Here is a 19,314-nt window from a genome sequence, read left to right on the forward strand (position 1 = left end):
CTATCAGATGAAAGGGAAAAAAAAAAAAAGGAAAAAATGGCAGCTAGGAGCAGTGGATTTATCATGAAGGCACCAAACCCCAGCGATAACCTTGGTGACAATTAAATTAAAAAGTTTTAAAATAAAACAAAAGAAAGAGAAAAGGAAAACAAACAAACAAACAAAAAAAACCCCCATGAGGTCCTGAGTTTGACCCCTGGCATCACATGTGCTGAGTGATGCTCTGGTTCTCTTTTCTGTATTAGTAAATCTTTTGAAGACAAATAAACAAACAGAAAACCTGCTGTGGGTACAAAGGGGACGGAGAGGGGGAGGGAGAAAGGAGCTTGAGCTTTGCCTGTGCCAGAATGGGTGGGGGGGGGACACTGTTAACTTATCCCTCAGGTGGGAACTGTCAGTTTTGGGGCAGGACCGCCCCCCATCCCCCAGCCTGCAGGCTCTGCCAGGCCCCTCTCTGTACCTCCAACCCCAATTCTGGGCCCACTCCTGGGTGCTGTCCCTGGCACCTGTGGTCAGGCCAGGCCACACTGAAGGGCTGGGCCCACATGGCTGCCTGAGACCCAGGAGTTATGCATGGAGCCAGGCTCATGATTGGGGGCCCAGAGGGAGATAGGACAGGAGACTGGGGGTGGGGAGGCAAGGGGGCTGGCTGTGGGTGCGGGCCTCTCTGGGCTCTCTGTCCAAATATGGAAGGTTTTTTGTCTCCATTTGAGTCACGTCGGCCATGGCCCAAGAGATGTGCTTTCCAGATACTGCAGGCGGGTCTGCGCCAGTATTGCCCGAAGGTCCCCACCCCCACTCTGCAGGGGCTCATCTCAGCACAGAGAAGGTGCCTGCATCCACAAGAAGAGAAAGCGCAGGCCTCTGTCAGCTCCTCCCTCTCCCAGGGCTCCCTGGATCAAGCTGAGCTGAGCTGAGCATCTATTTGTGCTGGCTCCTGAGGCTGGGACTGTGGGCTCACTAGGCCTAGTGACGGCCAGTTTCTCTTCCCGGATTCCCTCTGTGATGACGGAGCCACCTGACTCCCACCCTCTATAAAGCCAAGATCCCAGAGCCACACTGTCTGGGTCTGAGTTCCAGCTCTGCTACTAAATCTAGGCACTATGGAATGGGAAGGTGCTGCTTCACCAGAGGGGGGCTGTGAAGAGGACTGAGCTCCAGTCCAGTGTGTCTACTCCACACCCTCACACGCATCTGCCCGTGTGCCAGACCCCGCCTGCCAGGAGCCCAGAACAGAACATGCAGGGCTGGGCGTGGGCGGGCAAGAGCTCTGAGGGTACCGAAGACCTGTGAAGTCTAGGGTCCGGATCACTTTGGTCCCACTCCTCCACCTTATCCCTGTGGTGCCCTACTGTGTGCCAACAACAGGAAGGAAGGGCTACCAGATCAGAACCCAGCCTTGGGGTGCAGGGTGAGTAAGGGCAACCACAACTCACACCCCAGAAACTCTGGACCTGTGCTTCTCCAGGCAGAGAGGGACTGCCACAGCTGAGACCTCGGGGTGCAGAAGGGACACCTGCCAATGGCCTCTTCCAAAGGCCTGGCCCCAGCCAGGGGCCTCTGTCCAGCTATCTTGGGGTTGGGGAGAGCCAAAGGCTCAGAGGAGGTAAGAGACAGCTGAGAGAAGTAGAGCAGGGTGCAGAGGAAGGGAGAGGACAGGAGCCCAGAGGGAGAGGGCAGCCTGCGAGAGGGAGAGGGTGAGCTGCAGGAAGGGGGAGGGTAGGAGGTCCTGGGTGCAGGTGAAGAAGGGGCAGGAGTGGGCAGGCCTGGTTGGTCTTCACTCTCTTCTTCTTCTTCTTCCAGCCTTGGGGCCTGGCCCAGGGCTATTTTTAGCTGGGGTTGAATTTAGCTGTTCCCTCGGAAATTCCTCACCCGCCCCAGGCAACGCCCCCGCTGGCCTTGGGGAGAAGCCTGGGAGCTCAGGTCCAGGCCAGGGGCAGAGCGCAGGGCTGTGGGGCTATAAGAGCAGAAGGGAACCCAGGCATCATCAGTCAGGCCCCCAAGCCTGTGTCCCCTCACTCTCTTCCAGGACCACAGGGCCAGAAAAGCCTTCGTGGCTCAAAGTCTGTGGCACAAAGCTTAGGACACGGAGTCTGACTAGAGGACCCACCTGAGCACTGCATGCCATGATGCCCCTGGGGCAACCCCCTGCTGGGACTTCCAGGTCATGGAGGAGCCTGTCTGAGCTCACAGCCTGCCCCTCCTCTCCCTTACCTCTCTTTCGTGGGGTCCTATGAAGTCTGAACTGGGTGGAGGGGAGGCTGGACCTCACTATCCTCTGGACCAGGAGCCCTCAGGGCCTGGAGGATGGGAGGGAGCTGAACTGACTCAGACCCCAGCCCTTCCAGAAATGAGGAGAAAAGTTCTGCCCTAAGGCAGGGAGATGACTCAGGAGACCCAGTCCAGACCACATTCCCTAACTCCAGCAGGGGCTGGGCCCCACTCCCCACAGAGCTGAGCTTTCAGATATGTGGAAGCTCTAGTCCTCAGATTTTACAACCAAACTGTCTCCCTAGTTAAGCCCTTTCTTTCTGTCCCTGTCTCGACAGCTCCCAAGCACCGCACCTCATCCCCACTCTCCCGAGTGCCACAGTCATCCCACGAGCAGAGGGTGCTTTCCAAGGTGTCCCTCTGGCACTGCTCCTGAGTGACTTCTAAGCTTTCCATGGCTCCCCACTGCCCACAGACACAGCCCAGGTCCTTCAACTCTGATGGAGACCCTGGGCCTGGCTCCTGCACACACAACCCCTCCCGGTATGCTCTGCTCACTGAGGCCCCTGCCCGCTGGCCTGTCACCCATCATCACGCTTTCTCTTTTTCTCAGTGTCTTCTCCACACAGCTAGGACAGGAGCAGGGAGTGAACAGCTGGGCCTGCTCCTTCCTGAGTGGCCCTGGGCAGTGCCAGCCCCAGCTGGGCCTCCCTTCTTCCTCTGAGCAGTGTGGGCTGAGGGGTGGTCAGAGAAACAGGCTACAGAGTGGGCAGGGGGTTCACCTGGTAGAGCACATGTTACCATGCACAAGGACCCAAGTTCGAGGCCCAAGCCACCACATGGGAATGTCTACAGGGCGGGGGTGGAGGGAAAGAAGTACCATAAGCAGGGGCGGTGGAGCAGTACTGTGGCGTCTGCCTTCTTTCCATCCACACTTCCATCCCCAATCTTTTACCCTCTATCTCGAGAACAGGAAGGAAAAAAAAAAAAAAGAAGAAGAAGAAGCCACTGGGAGTGGCAGCACCAAGTCACAGTGGTAACTCTGGTGGGGGAAAAGAAAACCAAGTTGGTTTCTGTCCTTCCTTCTTTCCTTCCTCCTCCCCTCCCTCCCTCCCTCCCTCCCTCCCTCCCTCCTTCCTTCCATTTGTCAGGGCTTTATTGATCTAGGTCGAATGTTATTTTTCTGTGTAGAAAGACAGAGACCAGAAGAGCACACACTCTACCATGCATAAAGATTTGCGTTAGAGACCCTGGCATCAAAGAGGAAGCTCCAGGGCGGAGGGTGGATAATATAATGGTTATGCAAACAGACTCTCATGCCTGAGGCTCCAAAGTCCCAGGTTCAAGCCCCCCACCATAAGCTACAGCCGGGGAACAGTGCTCTGGTAAACAAACAAAAAAACAAAGAGGAAGCTCCATGTATGAGGAAGCAGTGCTGTGGTGTCTCTCTTCTCTCTGAAATTAAAAAATCAAGGAAGAAAGAGAGAAAGAGTAACAACAAAACAAACAAAAACCTCAATAACTCTCAGCTGTAGACACCTCACCACCTCTTTGGGGAGTGTGTACTACTTCCTAAACTTTCCCACCATCAATTATTTGCCTAATAAAATTTTTAGCGTACTAAAAAAGAGAGACATGAAGAGATGGAGAGAGACACCACAGCACCAAACCTTTCCCCAGTGCCATCCATATGGTGGATCCACATGGTGAGCTGGGAATTGAACCTTAGTCCACACATGGCAAAGCAGGCACCCTCCCAGGTGAGCTATCTCGCCAGATCCCAGGCCAGTCTCTAAAGGTCTTTCTGGGCAGACTCCTCTGGCACTGAAGGCTTGTGCCCCTCTTCTTTCCCTCCCACAAGCTGAACATCTCAGTCAGCAGACCTCACCCCAAGGAGTCAGGGCAGATGCAGGGGAGGGAGACTTCAGAGACAGGGCAGGCAGGAAAGATGGAGCTGGTAGGGTTTGGGGGAATGGGGTCCCTTCCCATCCACATCTGCTCCTTGACCTCCAGTGCCCTGTCCTGGGAACAGGCTGGATGTTTGTCCACGGGGCTGGGGGGAGGGGGCGCGGCAGTCCCAGGAGGCTGGGCTGTGGGGCTGGCTGGCGGCCAGGACCCCGGGCTCCCTCCCTCCTGCTGCAAGCTGCTCTGAGCAGGGCCTGCTCACCCCTTGGGAACCAATAAACAGGAAACAGACACCAACCTGGCGTTTGCTCCTCAGCCTGCCCCCCCAACATAGCTTGCTCCCCTTCACACCCACCCACCCCGCCCTCCCCCTCCTCCCTCTCCCAACCCCCCCCCCCAACCAAGGAGACATCTTCTCAAATGCACAAACAAAATCACACTAAGAAATACGGACTCCTGGAAACAAGCTCAGACCCTTGGTCTTGAGATTTTACACCCCAAGCACACCATTTCCAAGGCACACACCAAAGTGGCCAGACATCACAGCTCTAACCAGAGGTAGGGAGTGGGCTGGTGGTTGTGGAAGGGAGACCTGGGCTGAGCCACCCTTTAATGATGATGTCTGTGAACCTCATCATTTTTAAATTTAAATTTATTTATCTCAAAGGATGGGGGGGGGAGTGTACCAGCCAAAGGAAATTCACTCTGGTACATGCATTGCTGGGATTGAACCTGGGACCTCATGCTTGTCAGTCCACAACTCTACCACTGCACCACCCTCACCCCCACCCCAGGAGCGCTCCCTTCTTAAAGGGCAGGAGACTTTGGCTTTGCAAATGAGCTAAGGTTTATTAATATAACCCCAAAGCCTACCTGGCACACACACCCCTAGACTCTGTAGCCTGGAGGGGCTCAGAGCTCAGAGCAGGGTGCAGGGGTGACTGAGCCCCACTCAGTAGGCAGTTTGGCTGATGTGCCCACAGGCTTCAGAGTCTGGTACTACTTGTGGGGTCCTCCAGACCCCCTGGGCATGAGGCAGAATCGGGATCATGTGTCCTGTCCTTGGAGACAACTCAGTCTCAGTCTGTTAGGCGACAAAGGGGCCTTCCAGGTCCTCCGGCCCATCACCAGTACCCACGTTGCCACCCAAGATAGGCAGAGCTGTGATGCCAGCTTCCATTTTTGCCCCAGTTCTAGACTTTCTCTTGCTCAGAGCTGCAGCTTCCCAACTTCCAGTCAACAGATCCAGGACGAGCCACCCTAAAAGCCAAGCCCATCCCAAGGGATGGTCGCCAAGGGACCCTGTCCCCAGGTAAGGGCCTAGCCACACTCTGGACCCCTCCCACCTCAAGGCTCAGGTCCACGCTGAAAGCTCCTAGCAAGCAAAGGTGCCGTGCAGGCTTCCCCAGTGCACCCCACTGCCCACTGGGGGACTGAGCAGTTGGGTGACAAACGAGCGAGTGAGCGAGCGAGTGAGTGAGTAAACACAGAAAGGAATAAATGCAGGAAACTGGAGTAGGGGTGAGTTAACAGGCTCTGTGCTCTATTCAGCACCTCCTGGGACCTGTGGATCTCAGGAACCAACAGCCTGACCCTTGGCCCACTTGTCACAGGCAGAATCAAGTCACCCGAAGATGTCCACGCCTTCAGCCTGACCTGTGGTGAGCATCCTTACAAGGTAGAGGGGCTCTGCAGCAGTGTGTGAGGGCACTGAGATGTGGAGATTAGTCTAGCGGGCCCAATGCATAAATTTTTTTTTTTTGCCTCCAGTCGTTGGGGTGCAGTGCCAACATAATGAATCCACACTTCTGGCAGCCATCCCCCCTCTTTTCATTTTATTAATAAGATAGAAAGGAATTGAGAAGGGAAGGGGAGATAGAGGGAGAAAGAAAGACAGACACCTACAGACCTGCTTCACTGCTTGTGAGGCAACCCTGCTGCAGGTGGGGAGTGAGGGCTCGAACCTGGGTCCTTACATGGGTCCTTGTGCATAGCACTATGTGTACTTAACTGGGTGCTCCATCACACAGCCCTTATAATTTTTTATAGTTTTATTTTTACTGTTATTGTTATTTTATTGCCACCAGGGTTGTCTTTGGGCTTGGTACCTGCGTAATTAATCTACCACTTCAGTGGCCATCTTCCCTTTTCTCCACCTCTGTCTCCTCCTTCTTCTCTCTCTGTCTCTCTATTCCTGCTTCTTTCTCTTATTTGATAGGACAAATTGAGATGGAAGGGGAAATAGAGAGAGAGAAAGAAAGATACCTGCAGTACTGTTTCCTCAAGCTACCTGCCTACAGGTGTGGACCAGGGGCTTGAACCCAAGCCCTTGTGCACTGCAATGTGTGCATTCAACTGGGAGCACCACTGCCTGGCCCCTCTGTATAATTCTTTTTAGAATTATTTGTTAGAGAGAGTTGAGATGCCAGGAATTACACTTGGGACCTCATGCTTGCAAGTCTGGCACTCCAGAGAAATAGAGATGAGAGTGGGGGTGGGGGGGACTGGCCGACCTGAAGATGCCACACTGCTGGCTTTAAGGTGATGCGAGGGCCCTCAGTCACTAGAAGCTGGCAAAGGGCAAGGACACAGATGTGCTGTGGAGCCTCCCTCAAGGTCTCGGCCCGCTGACTTTCTGTCTTAGGGAGACCCTCCTCTTCTGAGCTCCAGAACGGTAAGCAGCGCTGCTCTAAGCTGCCAAGGGTGTCACCATTTGCTGCTGGGGCCCCGTGCGCCTGCCTCCCCTGAATCATTTGGTGGCTTGGAGGAAGCACCATGGCTCCCACCACTTCCTGAGGCAGGTCTCCCGGGACCCCCACATACCACCTGCGTGAGGGAGGCCAGAGCTGCAGATGGAGGTGGGGGGAAGGCCTTGGAGGCCAGATATGGGTTCAAGTCCCTGCTTCTTTTTTTTTTTTTTTTAATTTTAATTGCCACCAGGGTTACTGCTGGAGCTTGGTGCAGGCACTACGAATCCACCACTCCCAGTGGCCCCCCCCCCCATTTCTATTTTATTTGATAGGACAGAGAGAAATTGAGAGGGGGAGGGGAGATAGAGAGGAAGAGAGTAAAACACCCATAGACCTGCTTCTTTGCTTGTGAAGCGTCACCCCTGCAGGTGGGGAGTGGGAGCTCTAATCCAGGTCCTTCCACATGGAAATACGAGCATTTAGCCAGGTGTGCCACCTCCCTGCCGCCTCAAGTCCCGGCTTCTTCACACTGAGCCTCAACTGCGCATGAAGCTTCAGTCCATACATGAGAGCTGGGGAAGGCACTCTGTCCCAGTGACAGCGAGAGCTTAGGGGACTCTGTGGCTCCCGAGGGATGGGGCGAGGGTGGCGGCGGTGGGGAGCTGTTTTCCTCTTGTTGTTTTATTAGGGGGATAATGGTTTACATGACAGTTGTTAAAGCTAGGCAGTGGCACACCCAGTTGAATGGACATGTTACCATACGGTAAACCCCAGGTTCAAGCCCCTGGTCCCCACCTGCAAAGGGGAAGCTTCCCAAGTAGTGAAGCAGTGCTGCAGGCATCTCTCCCTCCCCTCTCAATTTCCTGGTCCAACCAAATAAAAAATAGAAAGAAAATAAAAGGCCACCGGGAATGGTGTATTTGTTGTGAAGTCACCAAGTCCCAGTGACAACCCTGATGACAAAAACAAAACAAGTCAAAACAAAGAACAAGTAGACAACTGCTTCACACGGGTACGATTCTTCGTATTTTCCTGGTATGTGTCTGCACACCACTCCCACCACCAGCCTCGGTCCCTTCTAGCATCATGCACTGGGACCCCAAGGCCCACTCAATGCCCACTCAATGCCTATTGAAGGCCACACAGCAGGAGGATACACAAGCAAGGTCCGACCCCAGTGCAGCCCTCCATGAACCACAGCCAGCCAACCCCTGCCCCCCACTATGGGAGTGAGGTTCAGATGCCCTGTGGGGGCCTCAAGTCCCTACAAACCCTGGTCTGGGGTCCACTTACCGGGCAGAGCCCAAGTGCCTGACAGTTCTGCTCTGCCACTGCCCATCCTAGAATGGCCCAGAGGCCTGGGGCTGGGTACTGGGGGGAGGCTGAAGGGAGTCAGCTCCCACAGGCTCCAGTAGGTTCCTGCTTCCCAGGGGAGCCAGGGCCCTGTTTTAGGGCCTGCCAGCAAGGCGCCAGGCTGCCCGGGCATGTTTCCCAAATGGACGCCACTAGGGCTACAGGCCTTTCTGGGAAGCATGGGTTCCCCCTCCGTTGCCCTCTCGCTGGGTTCCCCCTCCGTTGCCCTCTCACTACCTTCCCTGCCAGCTTTGCTCAGTGGAGACACGGTGGGCCCGCTGCGAGACCTGGCCATTGAGACACCTGGGCCAGACAGCATGCTGGAGTCAGAGGGCCTTGGGCAAATCTCTGGTGACACTGGAGCTGTCCCAGCCTCGGAAAGTTCCTGTCGTAGCCATACCCTCCTGGCCTTTGGGTGAGGTCTGGAGGCCCACAGAACCTCCTCACCTAGCAAGGCCACACACACTACCCAGCCCCAGGGCCAGAGGTGGTCTGACCTTGAATACAGAGGCAAAGTCCCCTGGTTGCACAGAAACCCACCACTCACCACTGTACCCAGGTTATTCCAGCGGCCTCCTGGCTGCCCTCCTGACTGTCCTCACAGTGCAGCCAGGGCACAGCCTCTCAGGGCACTGCTCTGTGCAAGGCCGGCCCCATCTCACCGTAAGTCAGTGCTGAGTCGTCCCGCTGGCCTGGGAGATTCACTTTGTCTGGACCAGACAAACCAACTTCCACAGCCTCCCCTACCTTGCTCCTCCACACAGTCCCCTTAGCAGCTCTAACCTGGTCCTTTGCCCAGAATACTCTTCCCCGCAGACAGCCCCCTGGAGTACTCTCCTCCATCCTCCAGGCCCCTGCTCAAACCTTGCCTCCTCTGAGTGGCCTTCCCAAAGCTTTCTTTCAAACAGTACTCTTCCTTGGAACTCTTGATTCCCTTATCCTACTTTCTTTTTTTATTACTTTTGTTTATTTATTCACTTATTGGATTGAGACAGAGAGAAACTGGGATGAGGGGGAGAGACAGAGAAACACCTGCAGTACTGCTTGCGAAACACGCCCCCTACAAGGGAAGACTGGGGGTCTGAAAGCAGGTCCTTGAGCACGGTAGCACGTGCACTCGACCGAGTAGGACACTGCCCAGCCCTCTATCCTACTTTCTTTAGAGAGAGGGAGAGAGAGAAGAAAGAGAACCACAGCATCACTCTGGCACATGCAATGCCAGGGATTAAACTTGTGACCTCCTGTTTAATAGTCCAACACCTTACATACTGTGCCGCCTCCTGGCCCTTTCATTTTCTTTTTAAGGGTTTTTATTTAAAGATAGAAGAGGAAGAGGGAGAGGGGGAGGAGGAGGAGCAGGGGGGAAGAGAGAATCAGAGCCTTATTCTGGCACATGTGATGCCAAAGTTCAAACTTGGACCTCATGTCCGAGAGTCCGACGCCTTGTCCACCAAGCCACCTCCCTAGCCAATCTTCCTTTATCTCCCCATCTCTCCCTGATCCAATTACAGACAGGTCTTCTCACTAGGCTGCTGATTGATTCCTCTGGGCTGGAGAGTGACTGACACATCTTGGGGCTCAGCAAATCTGTGCTGAATAGGTGACTGAATTCCCCTTATCAAGGGTCACCCCAGGTACTGTTGGCCCCCAGCCGGCCATGTTCTTCACCACCTCCTAACTCATATTTGTGTGTAGACATCTTACGATTTCTCTCTGGCTATTTAAACTCTTAGTTTTCCAAGCAGTCTCCTCCTGGAAGCCCCTCTGCCAGTCTCCAGGCCTGCCTCTCATGGTTAGATAGCCCCTTCCAGTCTGCTTCTAGAGCCATAAGCATCTGGGTGCCTGGGCTGCCTGGAAGTGCCTCCCCCCACTGGTGGAGCCCTGTGCTGCCTGAGAGCTCACAGAGGGAGGGAAGCAGGCACGCAGGCAGGTCCCTTCACTGGCACGGGGGCTGGGGACAGGATTAGCAGCAGCCTCCCAACCTCCCAAACCCAGCTGGTCCCAGAACTGGGGGGTTGGAAGATGTAAGCCTCCACTCTGGTCCATCTTCCCTGCTTGGGGGATGGGAGTGGGGTCATTCCCAGACCACAGTCTCTGCCAGTGACCCAGGGGTCTTTAGGAAAGAGGCGTGGTGGCAGGGTGGGGGTTGGGGGCTTCAGAGAACAAACAGAAGAAAGGGACAGCCCTTTGCCTGTGTTCCTCTATCCCACCCTCTTCCTGCTGGGTGACAAGACATTTAATTATAGATATTTGGTACCACTCAGAACTCCAAATGTCCTAATTGCCTCCCCTCCCAGAACTAGTTTCCATGGAAAAACCACAGCAAAGAGCCAGGGAGGGAAAAGATGGAACCCCCAGCTCATGAGGCCCCTGTGAGGGGAGCCAGCAGAAAGGTGGTGGCGCTGTGACCAGGCCTCAGTGAGCCTGCGGGGGAGGGGGGGCAGGGGTCGGAGGCAAGGCCAGTATCTCTTTTTCTGGCACCTGAAGTTCTTCCTGACCCAACCCCAGGCTCCCATGAATGAAGTAACCACCAGGGAAAGTGCTGATGCTGTTAGGGGTGTGCAGAAGATGCCCCCAGCTGCCCCCAGACCTGCCCCTCCCACAGGAACTAGGAACCCCTCGGGCCCCTTCACCTAAGGCATTCCCGATTCACTGTGAAGCTAAGGGTCTGTCAGTCCAAGGAGCGAACCCCGTTAAGAGTCCCAGCGCCTTCCTGGCTGGAGAGTGAAGCATGTGGGAGTCTGGTGTGGTGCTGTGCGCTTGGCAATGTTTACCTGTCACGGCCCCTAACACGCTGAGGTTCCTGGGACACCTGTGGCTCAGGGACACAAGTTACGTCCTGCTTCCGGGTTGCGCACTGGCTTTCAGGTCCCTAATGGCTCAAGACTCCTCTGTGAACTGTTTTTGTTTGTTTGTTTTTTTTTTTAAGATAGAGAAGAGAGATCACGGCACTGACACTTCCTTGAGTGCAGTGGGGGCCGGGCGAGAGCCTGGGTTGAGCACATGACAACGCAGAGCACTACCCGAATGAGCTATCTCGCAGCCTTGTGTAAGATTACTTTAGGGCTGGGAGGAGGGGGGCTCTGAAGAGAAAGGATGCGGACCAATCTGGGATACTGTGGGCCTCTGTGCACAAGACATAGGCTCCCCCAGCATATTCAAGGGTGGGTGTTCACAGAATAAAGCCCTGTGATGTCACCTTTAGTCCCAGACTGTGTGTGTTGTGTGTGTGTGTGTGTGTGTGTGTGTGTGACAGAGAGAGAGAGACAGAGACAGAGAGAAAGATAGAGATAGAGAGAGAGAGATACAGAGAGAGAGTGAGAGGGAGAGAGAAGGGGGGGTGGGAGAAGGGGGGGAGGGGAGAGGACAGGCCAAAAGCCTGCTGTGGTATGTGCAATGTATGGGATCAACCCTGGGACCTCAGGCACGAAAGTCTCTCTGCTGGGTCATTTCCCTGCCAACACTAGGCTCCTAGATTCGATTATACAGAGCTGCCTTTCTCTCCCTGCCAGCCATGCTCTTCCAGACACCCTTCTTGCAGTCTTACTACTATCATCACTATTTACTATTATTTTAAATGTATTTATTTATCAGAGAAGAGATAGAACCAGGGAATCATCACTCTGATACATATCAGGACTCCAACTCAGAACCTCATGCTTGAAGGATCCAATGTTTGATTCCCTGCACCACCTGCCAGGCCATTCTTTCTTGCTGCCCTTGACCACCTGCAGGCTGAGTCCTTCCTACAGAGCTTCCCTGACCAGAGAGTCAACCTCCCGCAGGAAAAGCCCAAGTCTAGGATAGGATGACTGTCAGCCTTGGAGCCTGTCAGAGACAGAACCAAGCCTCCTGCCTCTGGCTCCTCCTGCCCCCAACAAGGGGCACAGCAGCTAAGGCCAGGCCAGGGGTTCCTTCTGTCCCTGGGGCCTTTCCCGTCAGCCCCTGGCTGCTTCACACAGGTGTCTGCTGCCTCAGCAAAGCGGGGGCAGGGGCAGTCTCTTCTGGGCCTTCTCCTCCAGCAGCTCAGACCACATCAACTCTACCCACAGCCCGGAAGTATGGGAAGACCCAGGCCCAAAACACAGGAACATCTCCTCCAGCAGGCAGGCAAGTGTGGGGGCTGGGGGGGGCAGCTGTGCCCCATCTTTTGGCATCAGAAGAGAGGGGATGGCAGAAGGAAAGACTTCTGGGCTTTGGCAGGGGGTGAAGGGAGGGAGTGGAAACTCTTTCTGAGTTGTTTCAAGTCCTTCAGGTTAGAGGGAGGCTGGGAGCCCAGCCCTAGGCACAATGGTGGCAGGGCAGTGGCCTCTAGTGTGTCCCCCATCTGTGGCCCCCAGGGAAGCAGTGATCACAACACCCACTCACAAGACAAGAAGCTGCCAGACAGAGAACACGAGGTCACTGTGCAGAGGAGAAAGTGAGGCCCGGGCAGGGGTGTGACAGAGCCCAGGCCACACAGGGGCTGGCATTCTTCCGATGCCAAACTGCCTGCTTCTCTACTCAGAGCTGAGAAGGGACAACAAGCTAGAGGCAGTGACAAGCTAGAGGCAGCTGTCCCAGGCAGAGTGGCCCCTCTCAGTCCCAGGGGCTGACCTCAAGCTTCTCCCTGAGGTCAGGATGGGAGAACGATAGGAGCTGGACCAGGACCCAGTCTATACAATCAACTCCTTCCAGTCTGGGTCACAGTGCCTCTTTTGGGGAACATTCCCTATGTCCTAAGCCCTTGATTCAGTCTTTTTCTCTCCCCCAGTTCAGCCTTGAAGGCTCTCCCAGAAAAGGCAATTACATGGGAAAGGCAGCTGGGCCAGAGGATGCTCTGGCCCTCCCCACCTCCCTGCTCCTAGGCCAGAACCAGCCCTGGAGCCAGAGGCACCTGAACTGTCCCACCAGGTCCTGACAGGAAGGCTAATTAAGCTTTGCCCCTCTCCCACGGCCTACCCGCCTGATCGCTGAGTCTCTGGGGCCTCTTCAGTGAGAGACACCAAAGCTAAGACCAGAGGGAATTAGAGACAAGGCGAGAGAAACACAGACAGACAGTTTGGGGGGGGGGGGGGCGTGAGAGCGCTGGGAGTGGGGAGTGACCAAATTAGTCCAGGGTTTAGTGTTTCCCCAGCTCTTGCTCTGGCCGGGAACTCAGTGGGAGGGCAGTCCCAGGTCAAAATAACCCCAGGCTATCCGGCACCAGGCCCAGCACCCAGAGCTTAGAATCCAGCTTTCAGCCAGGATGCCCTGGCTGTTGAGCAACACAGAGCCCATCTGAACCTACAGTCCCAACTCCAAAGCAGAAGAGGGGCCCCAGGGAGAGCGCCAGGAGCTGGGGTCTGGCAAAGGAAGGGCATGGAGGGCCAGACCCTTATCTGACGCATAGAAGCAGCCTGGCCTATGGGTGCCAAAACCACTCCCACTACCCCTCCAGGCTCCTGGCTGTGGGCTCCTCCCCCCATCCGGACACACAAAGCCCCTGTTCTATTTAGACCTCAGGCTCCAGGAGTGCCCTGATTGCAATCAGAATCCCCCAAATCTGCACAGCAACAGCTGGGTAGAGAGAGATACAGGCACTATTTTGTCACGACCTCTGATCTTATTTTTAAGATTTTGTTCTTTCTTTATGAGAAAAAGAAAGGAGAGAATACAGGTCATCACTCCAGCACCTGCAGAGTTAGGAATCAAACCCAGGACCTCGTGTATTCAAGCCCTGAACTCTACCGCTGGGCCGTCCTATCCCCCTGCTTTCATTTTATCAGTAGATGGGGAGGTTGAGTCACAAGCAAGGTCAGGGCCACCAAATACTTTATGGCACCGTAAATTAATGTCTCCTCCTCCCCAAGTCTCCCAGGCCTGGCGCTGGTCTGCCACCGGAAAGCCATGTGAGGCAGGCCAAACCTATCTGCCTATCAGTTATGGGCCCTGAGCCCATAGCTCCTACAAGGGGTCTAGACAATAGGGCAGCCTGGCTCTAGAAAATTCCAGCCCCCACACACCTCTTTATGTACCTATAACAAAGAATCAGATAGGAATCGCTAAACTCAGTCCCTGGGAAACCTCTTAAGGCCTGGATTAGAATCCTGTGTAATCACCACCCTGGATATCCTGGGACAGGTCAGCATCTCTGACACCAACCCCACCAGAACCTGAGGCCTCCAGGCCTGAGCAGACGGGAGTCCTGTGTCAACACTTAAATCCACCGGGCACCGGCAGGACCAGTCACACCCTCAAACCTGATGTCTGCCCCATCAGCACACTCAAAAGGTTCCTGCTGACCTCACTCTGGGCCTTTCTCAACCCTCCTTCTGGGTCCCCACAAAGGACTCACCACTTGTGGCTTGCTGCAGCACTTGCTGGCTGGGGCAGGCTCATCTGGGGCCCGGGTGGCTTCAGGGAGCTTGCCTTCAGCAGAAGGTGGTATGGCCGGAGTCGAGTAGGGCACGTCCACTGGTACGGGAGCAGTGGCCTCACCCGAGTGAAGTGTCAGCATGTACCGCTTTGTGACGTCCTCAAGCGATGGCGCCTGCAGCATGGGGTGGCCCCTAGCTGGGAAGCCCATGGGCTCTGGCACGGCAACTGGGGGGCCGATGGAGGTCGGTGGATCGGGTACCAAGATGGGCATGAAAGTGGCAGGCACGCTGGCATGGCGGACGTGTTTGGAGGAGGGCCGGACCCGGGAAAGTCTTCGGGCCTGTTCCTGATGGGCCTCCTCTCTCTGCAGCTCCTGGTGGCTGCTCCGGGCCGGGCGCTTTTTAGGGCCCCGGCGAAGGAGCCGTGGAGACAAAACATCTGTCAGTTTGGGATCCAGGTGGAAGTCACTGCGGGCAGCAGAGGGGGCAGCTGGGGCCTCCAGGGTCCTATCAGACTGTGCCCGGCCCCTGGCTGGACAGGGTGCTTCTGGCTCAGTCTGTCGCTCAGCCAGAATGGGCTCACTGCTGGACGGAGGAAGCAGCGGCTCTGCTTCTCGGATGGGCTCCCCTCCAGGGCCCTCAAACCCTGGTCCGTTCAAGTCCCCGCGCCGGCTGGGGTCACTTAGAGATTTCTTCTTGGGGGCTTTGCCAGCAACTCTGTCATCCACCACTCGTACCAAGGCCCCAGGCCCCTGGACAATGCTATGAATAACCTCCTGGTAGCCCTTGCTCTCTTCACTGCCCACAGACCAGTCACTGTGGCCGCTGGTCAAGCCCTCATCCGCAGCAGGGGCCACTGGAAGCCCTGTCTTGGGACTTAGTGAGCCCAGGAGGTTGCTATCCACAGAGAACCCAGAGGTTTCCTCGGAGGCAGTGGTCCTGTGGCGCTGTGGAATGGGATCACTCAGAGACCTGTAGGCCTCCCCAGCCTCCCCATTGCTCAGGTCAGTCCCACCAGGACCTGAAGGAGGGACCTTACGTCTCCGACGAAGGGCGCCCGGTGTGGGAGGGGTCTCAGGCGACAGCAGGGCCCACCCACCCAGACTGTCCTCAGCTACAGGGCAGTGGTGGCTGTTCTGGGCTGGGGATGAGGACAGAGGTCGCCACACCCCTGAGGGACCCAGGCCACAAAAGGCTGAAACTGGAGGCTCAGAGTCAGCCCCAATGCCCTCATCTGCCAGGCTGGACTCTGGGCCCGAGAGCTCCTCCTGGAACTGTGGCCCTGGGGTCACTTCTGCTGCCCAGTCGGGGCTCCCAGAAGGCACATCGCTTGCATCGTCCTGCTGGGCACCCATGCGCTGGATCTTCTCAAAAACTTGCCGGGCCTCTTGCACGTACTGATCCTGCACGACGTGGGGCAGTGGGTCCTCCTCTGTGCTGGGGCAGGCCAGCAGGAGCTCGGAGGAGCTGGGCTTCAGGGCACTGGTGCGGGGCAGGCAGCGGCGGACTCCCGGTTTCTCTGAGCAGGTGAACGACTTCGCCCTGCGCAGAGTGGCTGTCAGGTCCTTGAGGGTGGGGCGTGTGCCAGGTGATGCTGGTGGCGGGGAGGGCGTGGGCCCAGGTGGCTCCACTGGGTCATCCACGGATGGCGAGTCTTTGTCACCCAAGGGGCCACTGGCAGGGTCCCCAGGGTGTCCGCCAGTCTTGCGGACCCTTAGCTCTGAGAGGTCTGAGCGCAGGAAACTGAGTAGCGTCAGGGTCTCGGAGGCGATGTCCGGGTTCGAGAGGGACTTGCGCTGCCGGCTCCTGTCCAGCTCCAGTCCTCCATCCCTCATGGCCCTGGTGCTGCCCACAGGTCCCTTGCTTCGGCTTCGAGTCTGGGACCTCAGGAGCAGCCCTTCCCCTGCTCCAAAGCTAGGAGAGCGGTACACGCCCCAGCCCCCAGAAGCACGGCTGGCCCATGGGTCCTCGTCCTTGAGGGTCTCGGTGCTGGAGTAGCGGCTGCTGCCCCGGGAGCCCGCTGGGCTGGCCAGGTAGGCGGGGAAGCTGACCTTGGCCACGCGGAAAGCTGCCCCGGCCGTGTCGGGCGAGGGCCGAAGCCCCTCCTGGGCGGCGGGCACACAGGGCGGCGAACCTGCGCCCCACTCCCCGCATCCCTCCTCACTGGGGGCCCTGGGCGACGCTGGGGGGTCGGGGCTCCGGGGTCCCCCAGCCGAGTCCATGCCGCCCAGGGTTAACCCATAGCTGTCCGGTCCACCGTCCTGAGCCGGGAGGGTGCCCGCGGGCCCGGGCGCCGGCCTCCCTCCCCTGCGGCGGCCGCCGTCTGGGTCGTCGTCGCTGCCCGAGGAGTGGCCGCCGGGGCGGGCCGGGCTGCGCGGGGGCCCAGACGGCTGCGGCGGGCCCTCCTCTTCCTCCTCGCTGGAGCTGGCGGCCCCGCTGCGGCAGACAGGATAGGAGGAGGCGACGGAGGAGGAGGAGGAGCAGGAGGCCCGGGCCCCGGCCTGCGGTTGGGAGAAGCTATGCCAAGAATGTAAACCATCCGCCGGACGCTGCGCCCGCTCCTGAGGCGGCGGCGGCGGCTGCTGCTGCTGCTGCCGCCGCCACCGCCGCCCCTCCGGCCCCGGGCCCGGCCGCGCCGAGCGCAGCCCCGCCAGCGGGAAGCACGTCCGCGGAGGCGGCGGAGGCGGCTGCCGGGCCTCCCACGCCGCGCCGTCGAGGCAGGGGGCGCCCGGGGGCTCCGCGTCGCCGCCGGGCCGCCTGCAGCCGGGGCCTCCGAAGAGCTTGCGCATCTCGGTGACGCTGGGCCAGGCCCCGCGCGCCGCGCCCTCGGCCGCCTCCTCCGCGGGCCCCGGGGAGCCACCCCCGTCCCGGGCGCCGGCCGCGTCGAAGCGCCGGGAGAGCTGCCGCACCGACGGCGAGAGGCTGCGCAGCGGGCGCGGCTGCGCGGGGGCGGCGGGGGCCCCGGACGCCAGCTTGGACACGCGCCGGGAGGGCTGGCCCTGGGCGGCCGCGGCCGGGCGGCACGAGGCGCGGCGCCTCAGCCCGGGGGTGCCGGCGGCCTCCTCCCGCCGCCCGGGCCCGGGCCCGCCGCTCCAGCGCTCCAGCAGTTTAAACGACACGCTGCGGTAGAGCGGGGCCCGGGGCGCCCCGTCCGCCATGGCGGCGGCCCTCACTTCGGGGGGGCTGGCCTCGGGGAGCCGCGGCCAACCCCCCCCCGCGCTCCCGCCCCGAAGGAGCGCAGCGGCGGGCGCCGGGGGCCCGGGTCCTGCAGCCGCAGCGCGCGGGGGGCGGGGGGTGCCGGCCAGGGGTGTATCCGCCGCGGCTCAGGTTTCTGAGGCGGCGGGCGGCAGAGGCTCCATCGCGCGCGGCCCCTCCTGCCTCAGCACCGGCCCGGGTGTCCCGCGCCTCGTTTGGCCGGGCCGCCGCGAGGCATCGCGGGCAGGTCCCCAGGGGCCGGTCTCGGGTCTGCGACCGCCAGCAAACCCTCGCGCTCCTGCTCCGGCGGCCTCCTCTCTGTTGCCTGCAGCTCGCTCCCTTTTGTTGCAAATAAACTTTGTGGCAGAGAAAAGGGGGCGGGGGGCGGGGCCTGGCGCCCCAAAGAGGGGGTGGGCTCCGGGAGCTCACAGGGCAGGGAGTCGGAAGGGGGAGAGGGAATCGGGGAGGAGCCGGAGGAGGGACAGGCCTGCTGGAGTGCTTGCAGACCAAAGCGAACCTCCAGATGAGACACCCACCCCACCCCCCTCAGTCCAAGGGGACGAGCTGCCTGCTCCACAGGATCTCGCCCTGACACAGCAAGCTCTGAGCTTGCGGACCTGCAGCTGGGGTGATGCACTCGCAGCGGCTCGGCTGATTTAGTACGGGAAGACCTCCTGTCTAAGGTACTCCCAACATGGCAACCTGGGACCCACACTCTCCTGCACACCGACGCTCAGGTAAGCCAAGAAACTCTTCCCTATCAGAAAAGGGGCGGAACTCGCCGCCAGGGGGCTCCCAGGGCCGGTGGATCAGCCCTCCCTACACCCGGCCCAGGCCACGCCCCTTACTCTGCCCTACGCGGCAGGCCCCGCCCCTCTCGCCACCGCAACTATCTAGTTCTGACCTCCCACCAATCAGAGGCCACACTGTCCGTGACCACGCCTCCTCTCGCTCTTGCAATTCTAGCTGCTTGTCCTGGCCACGCCCTTCCACCTGCCTCCGCCTTCTCGGAGCCCCCCTCGCCTCGAAGCTGCGCCCTTTCCCCCTGCGCTCGGGGGCACGTACTTCTTCTGCCCTCTACCGGCAGGATTTACCCACCTACCCCCGCGGAGCCCTGGACAGGAAGAGCCGCACCCTCCTCCTCAAAGGTTTGGAAAGACTTCACGCCTTTATTTCCTCCCAGTCTTTTCCTAGTACCTTCTGGAGCCGTTTCGAAGCCGATCCCTTTGCAAAGCGCATTGCCCTTCTTTAGGACTCACGCACTTATAAGGAAGGAGGTTAGACCGGACTGTTCTCCACTTGTCCCAGCCAAACCTGCACTCTTACCTCTGATGCTCTACCCTCCAAACTGGGAAGCTGTGGGTCCCTGCTGCCAGAGCCACTCCCCGCCTCTGTCCCAGCCTGGCAAGCTTTGTGCTGCTCCGGGTACAGGGCCTTTGCTACAGCCCATTCATGGAGCCCAGCTTGAATGTTGGATCACTCCTCTCTACATCTGGATGAACGAATGGGAAGTTATGGGTAATCTTGTCCGGACGGGTAATATATTGCATTCATTTTATCTGATCCTCAGAACTCTCCTCTTGGAGGTTGCTGTTGTTGCCCTTTTGCTGTGGGTCCTGAAG

General features: G+C 58.2%; 1 protein-coding gene across 2 annotated transcripts in view; it reads right to left on the bottom strand.

Annotated features, from left to right (window-relative positions):
- Positions 1-18,287, bottom strand: part of ARHGEF17 (Rho guanine nucleotide exchange factor 17) — a 62,141-nt gene extending 43,854 nt beyond the window's left edge. For both annotated transcript variants that reach the window (XM_060176856.1, XM_007527527.3), the window contains exon 1: positions 14,476-18,287. In XM_060176856.1, the coding sequence (XP_060032839.1) occupies positions 14,476-17,655 (3,180 nt within the window). In that variant the 5' untranslated portion in view covers positions 17,656-18,287. The remainder of the gene's footprint in view (positions 1-14,475) is intronic.
- Between the last annotated feature and the right edge of the window lie 1,027 nt (positions 18,288-19,314).

Source organism: Erinaceus europaeus, chromosome 17, assembly GCF_950295315.1.
Source record: "Erinaceus europaeus chromosome 17, mEriEur2.1, whole genome shotgun sequence".
NCBI lineage: Eukaryota > Metazoa > Chordata > Mammalia > Eulipotyphla > Erinaceidae > Erinaceus > Erinaceus europaeus.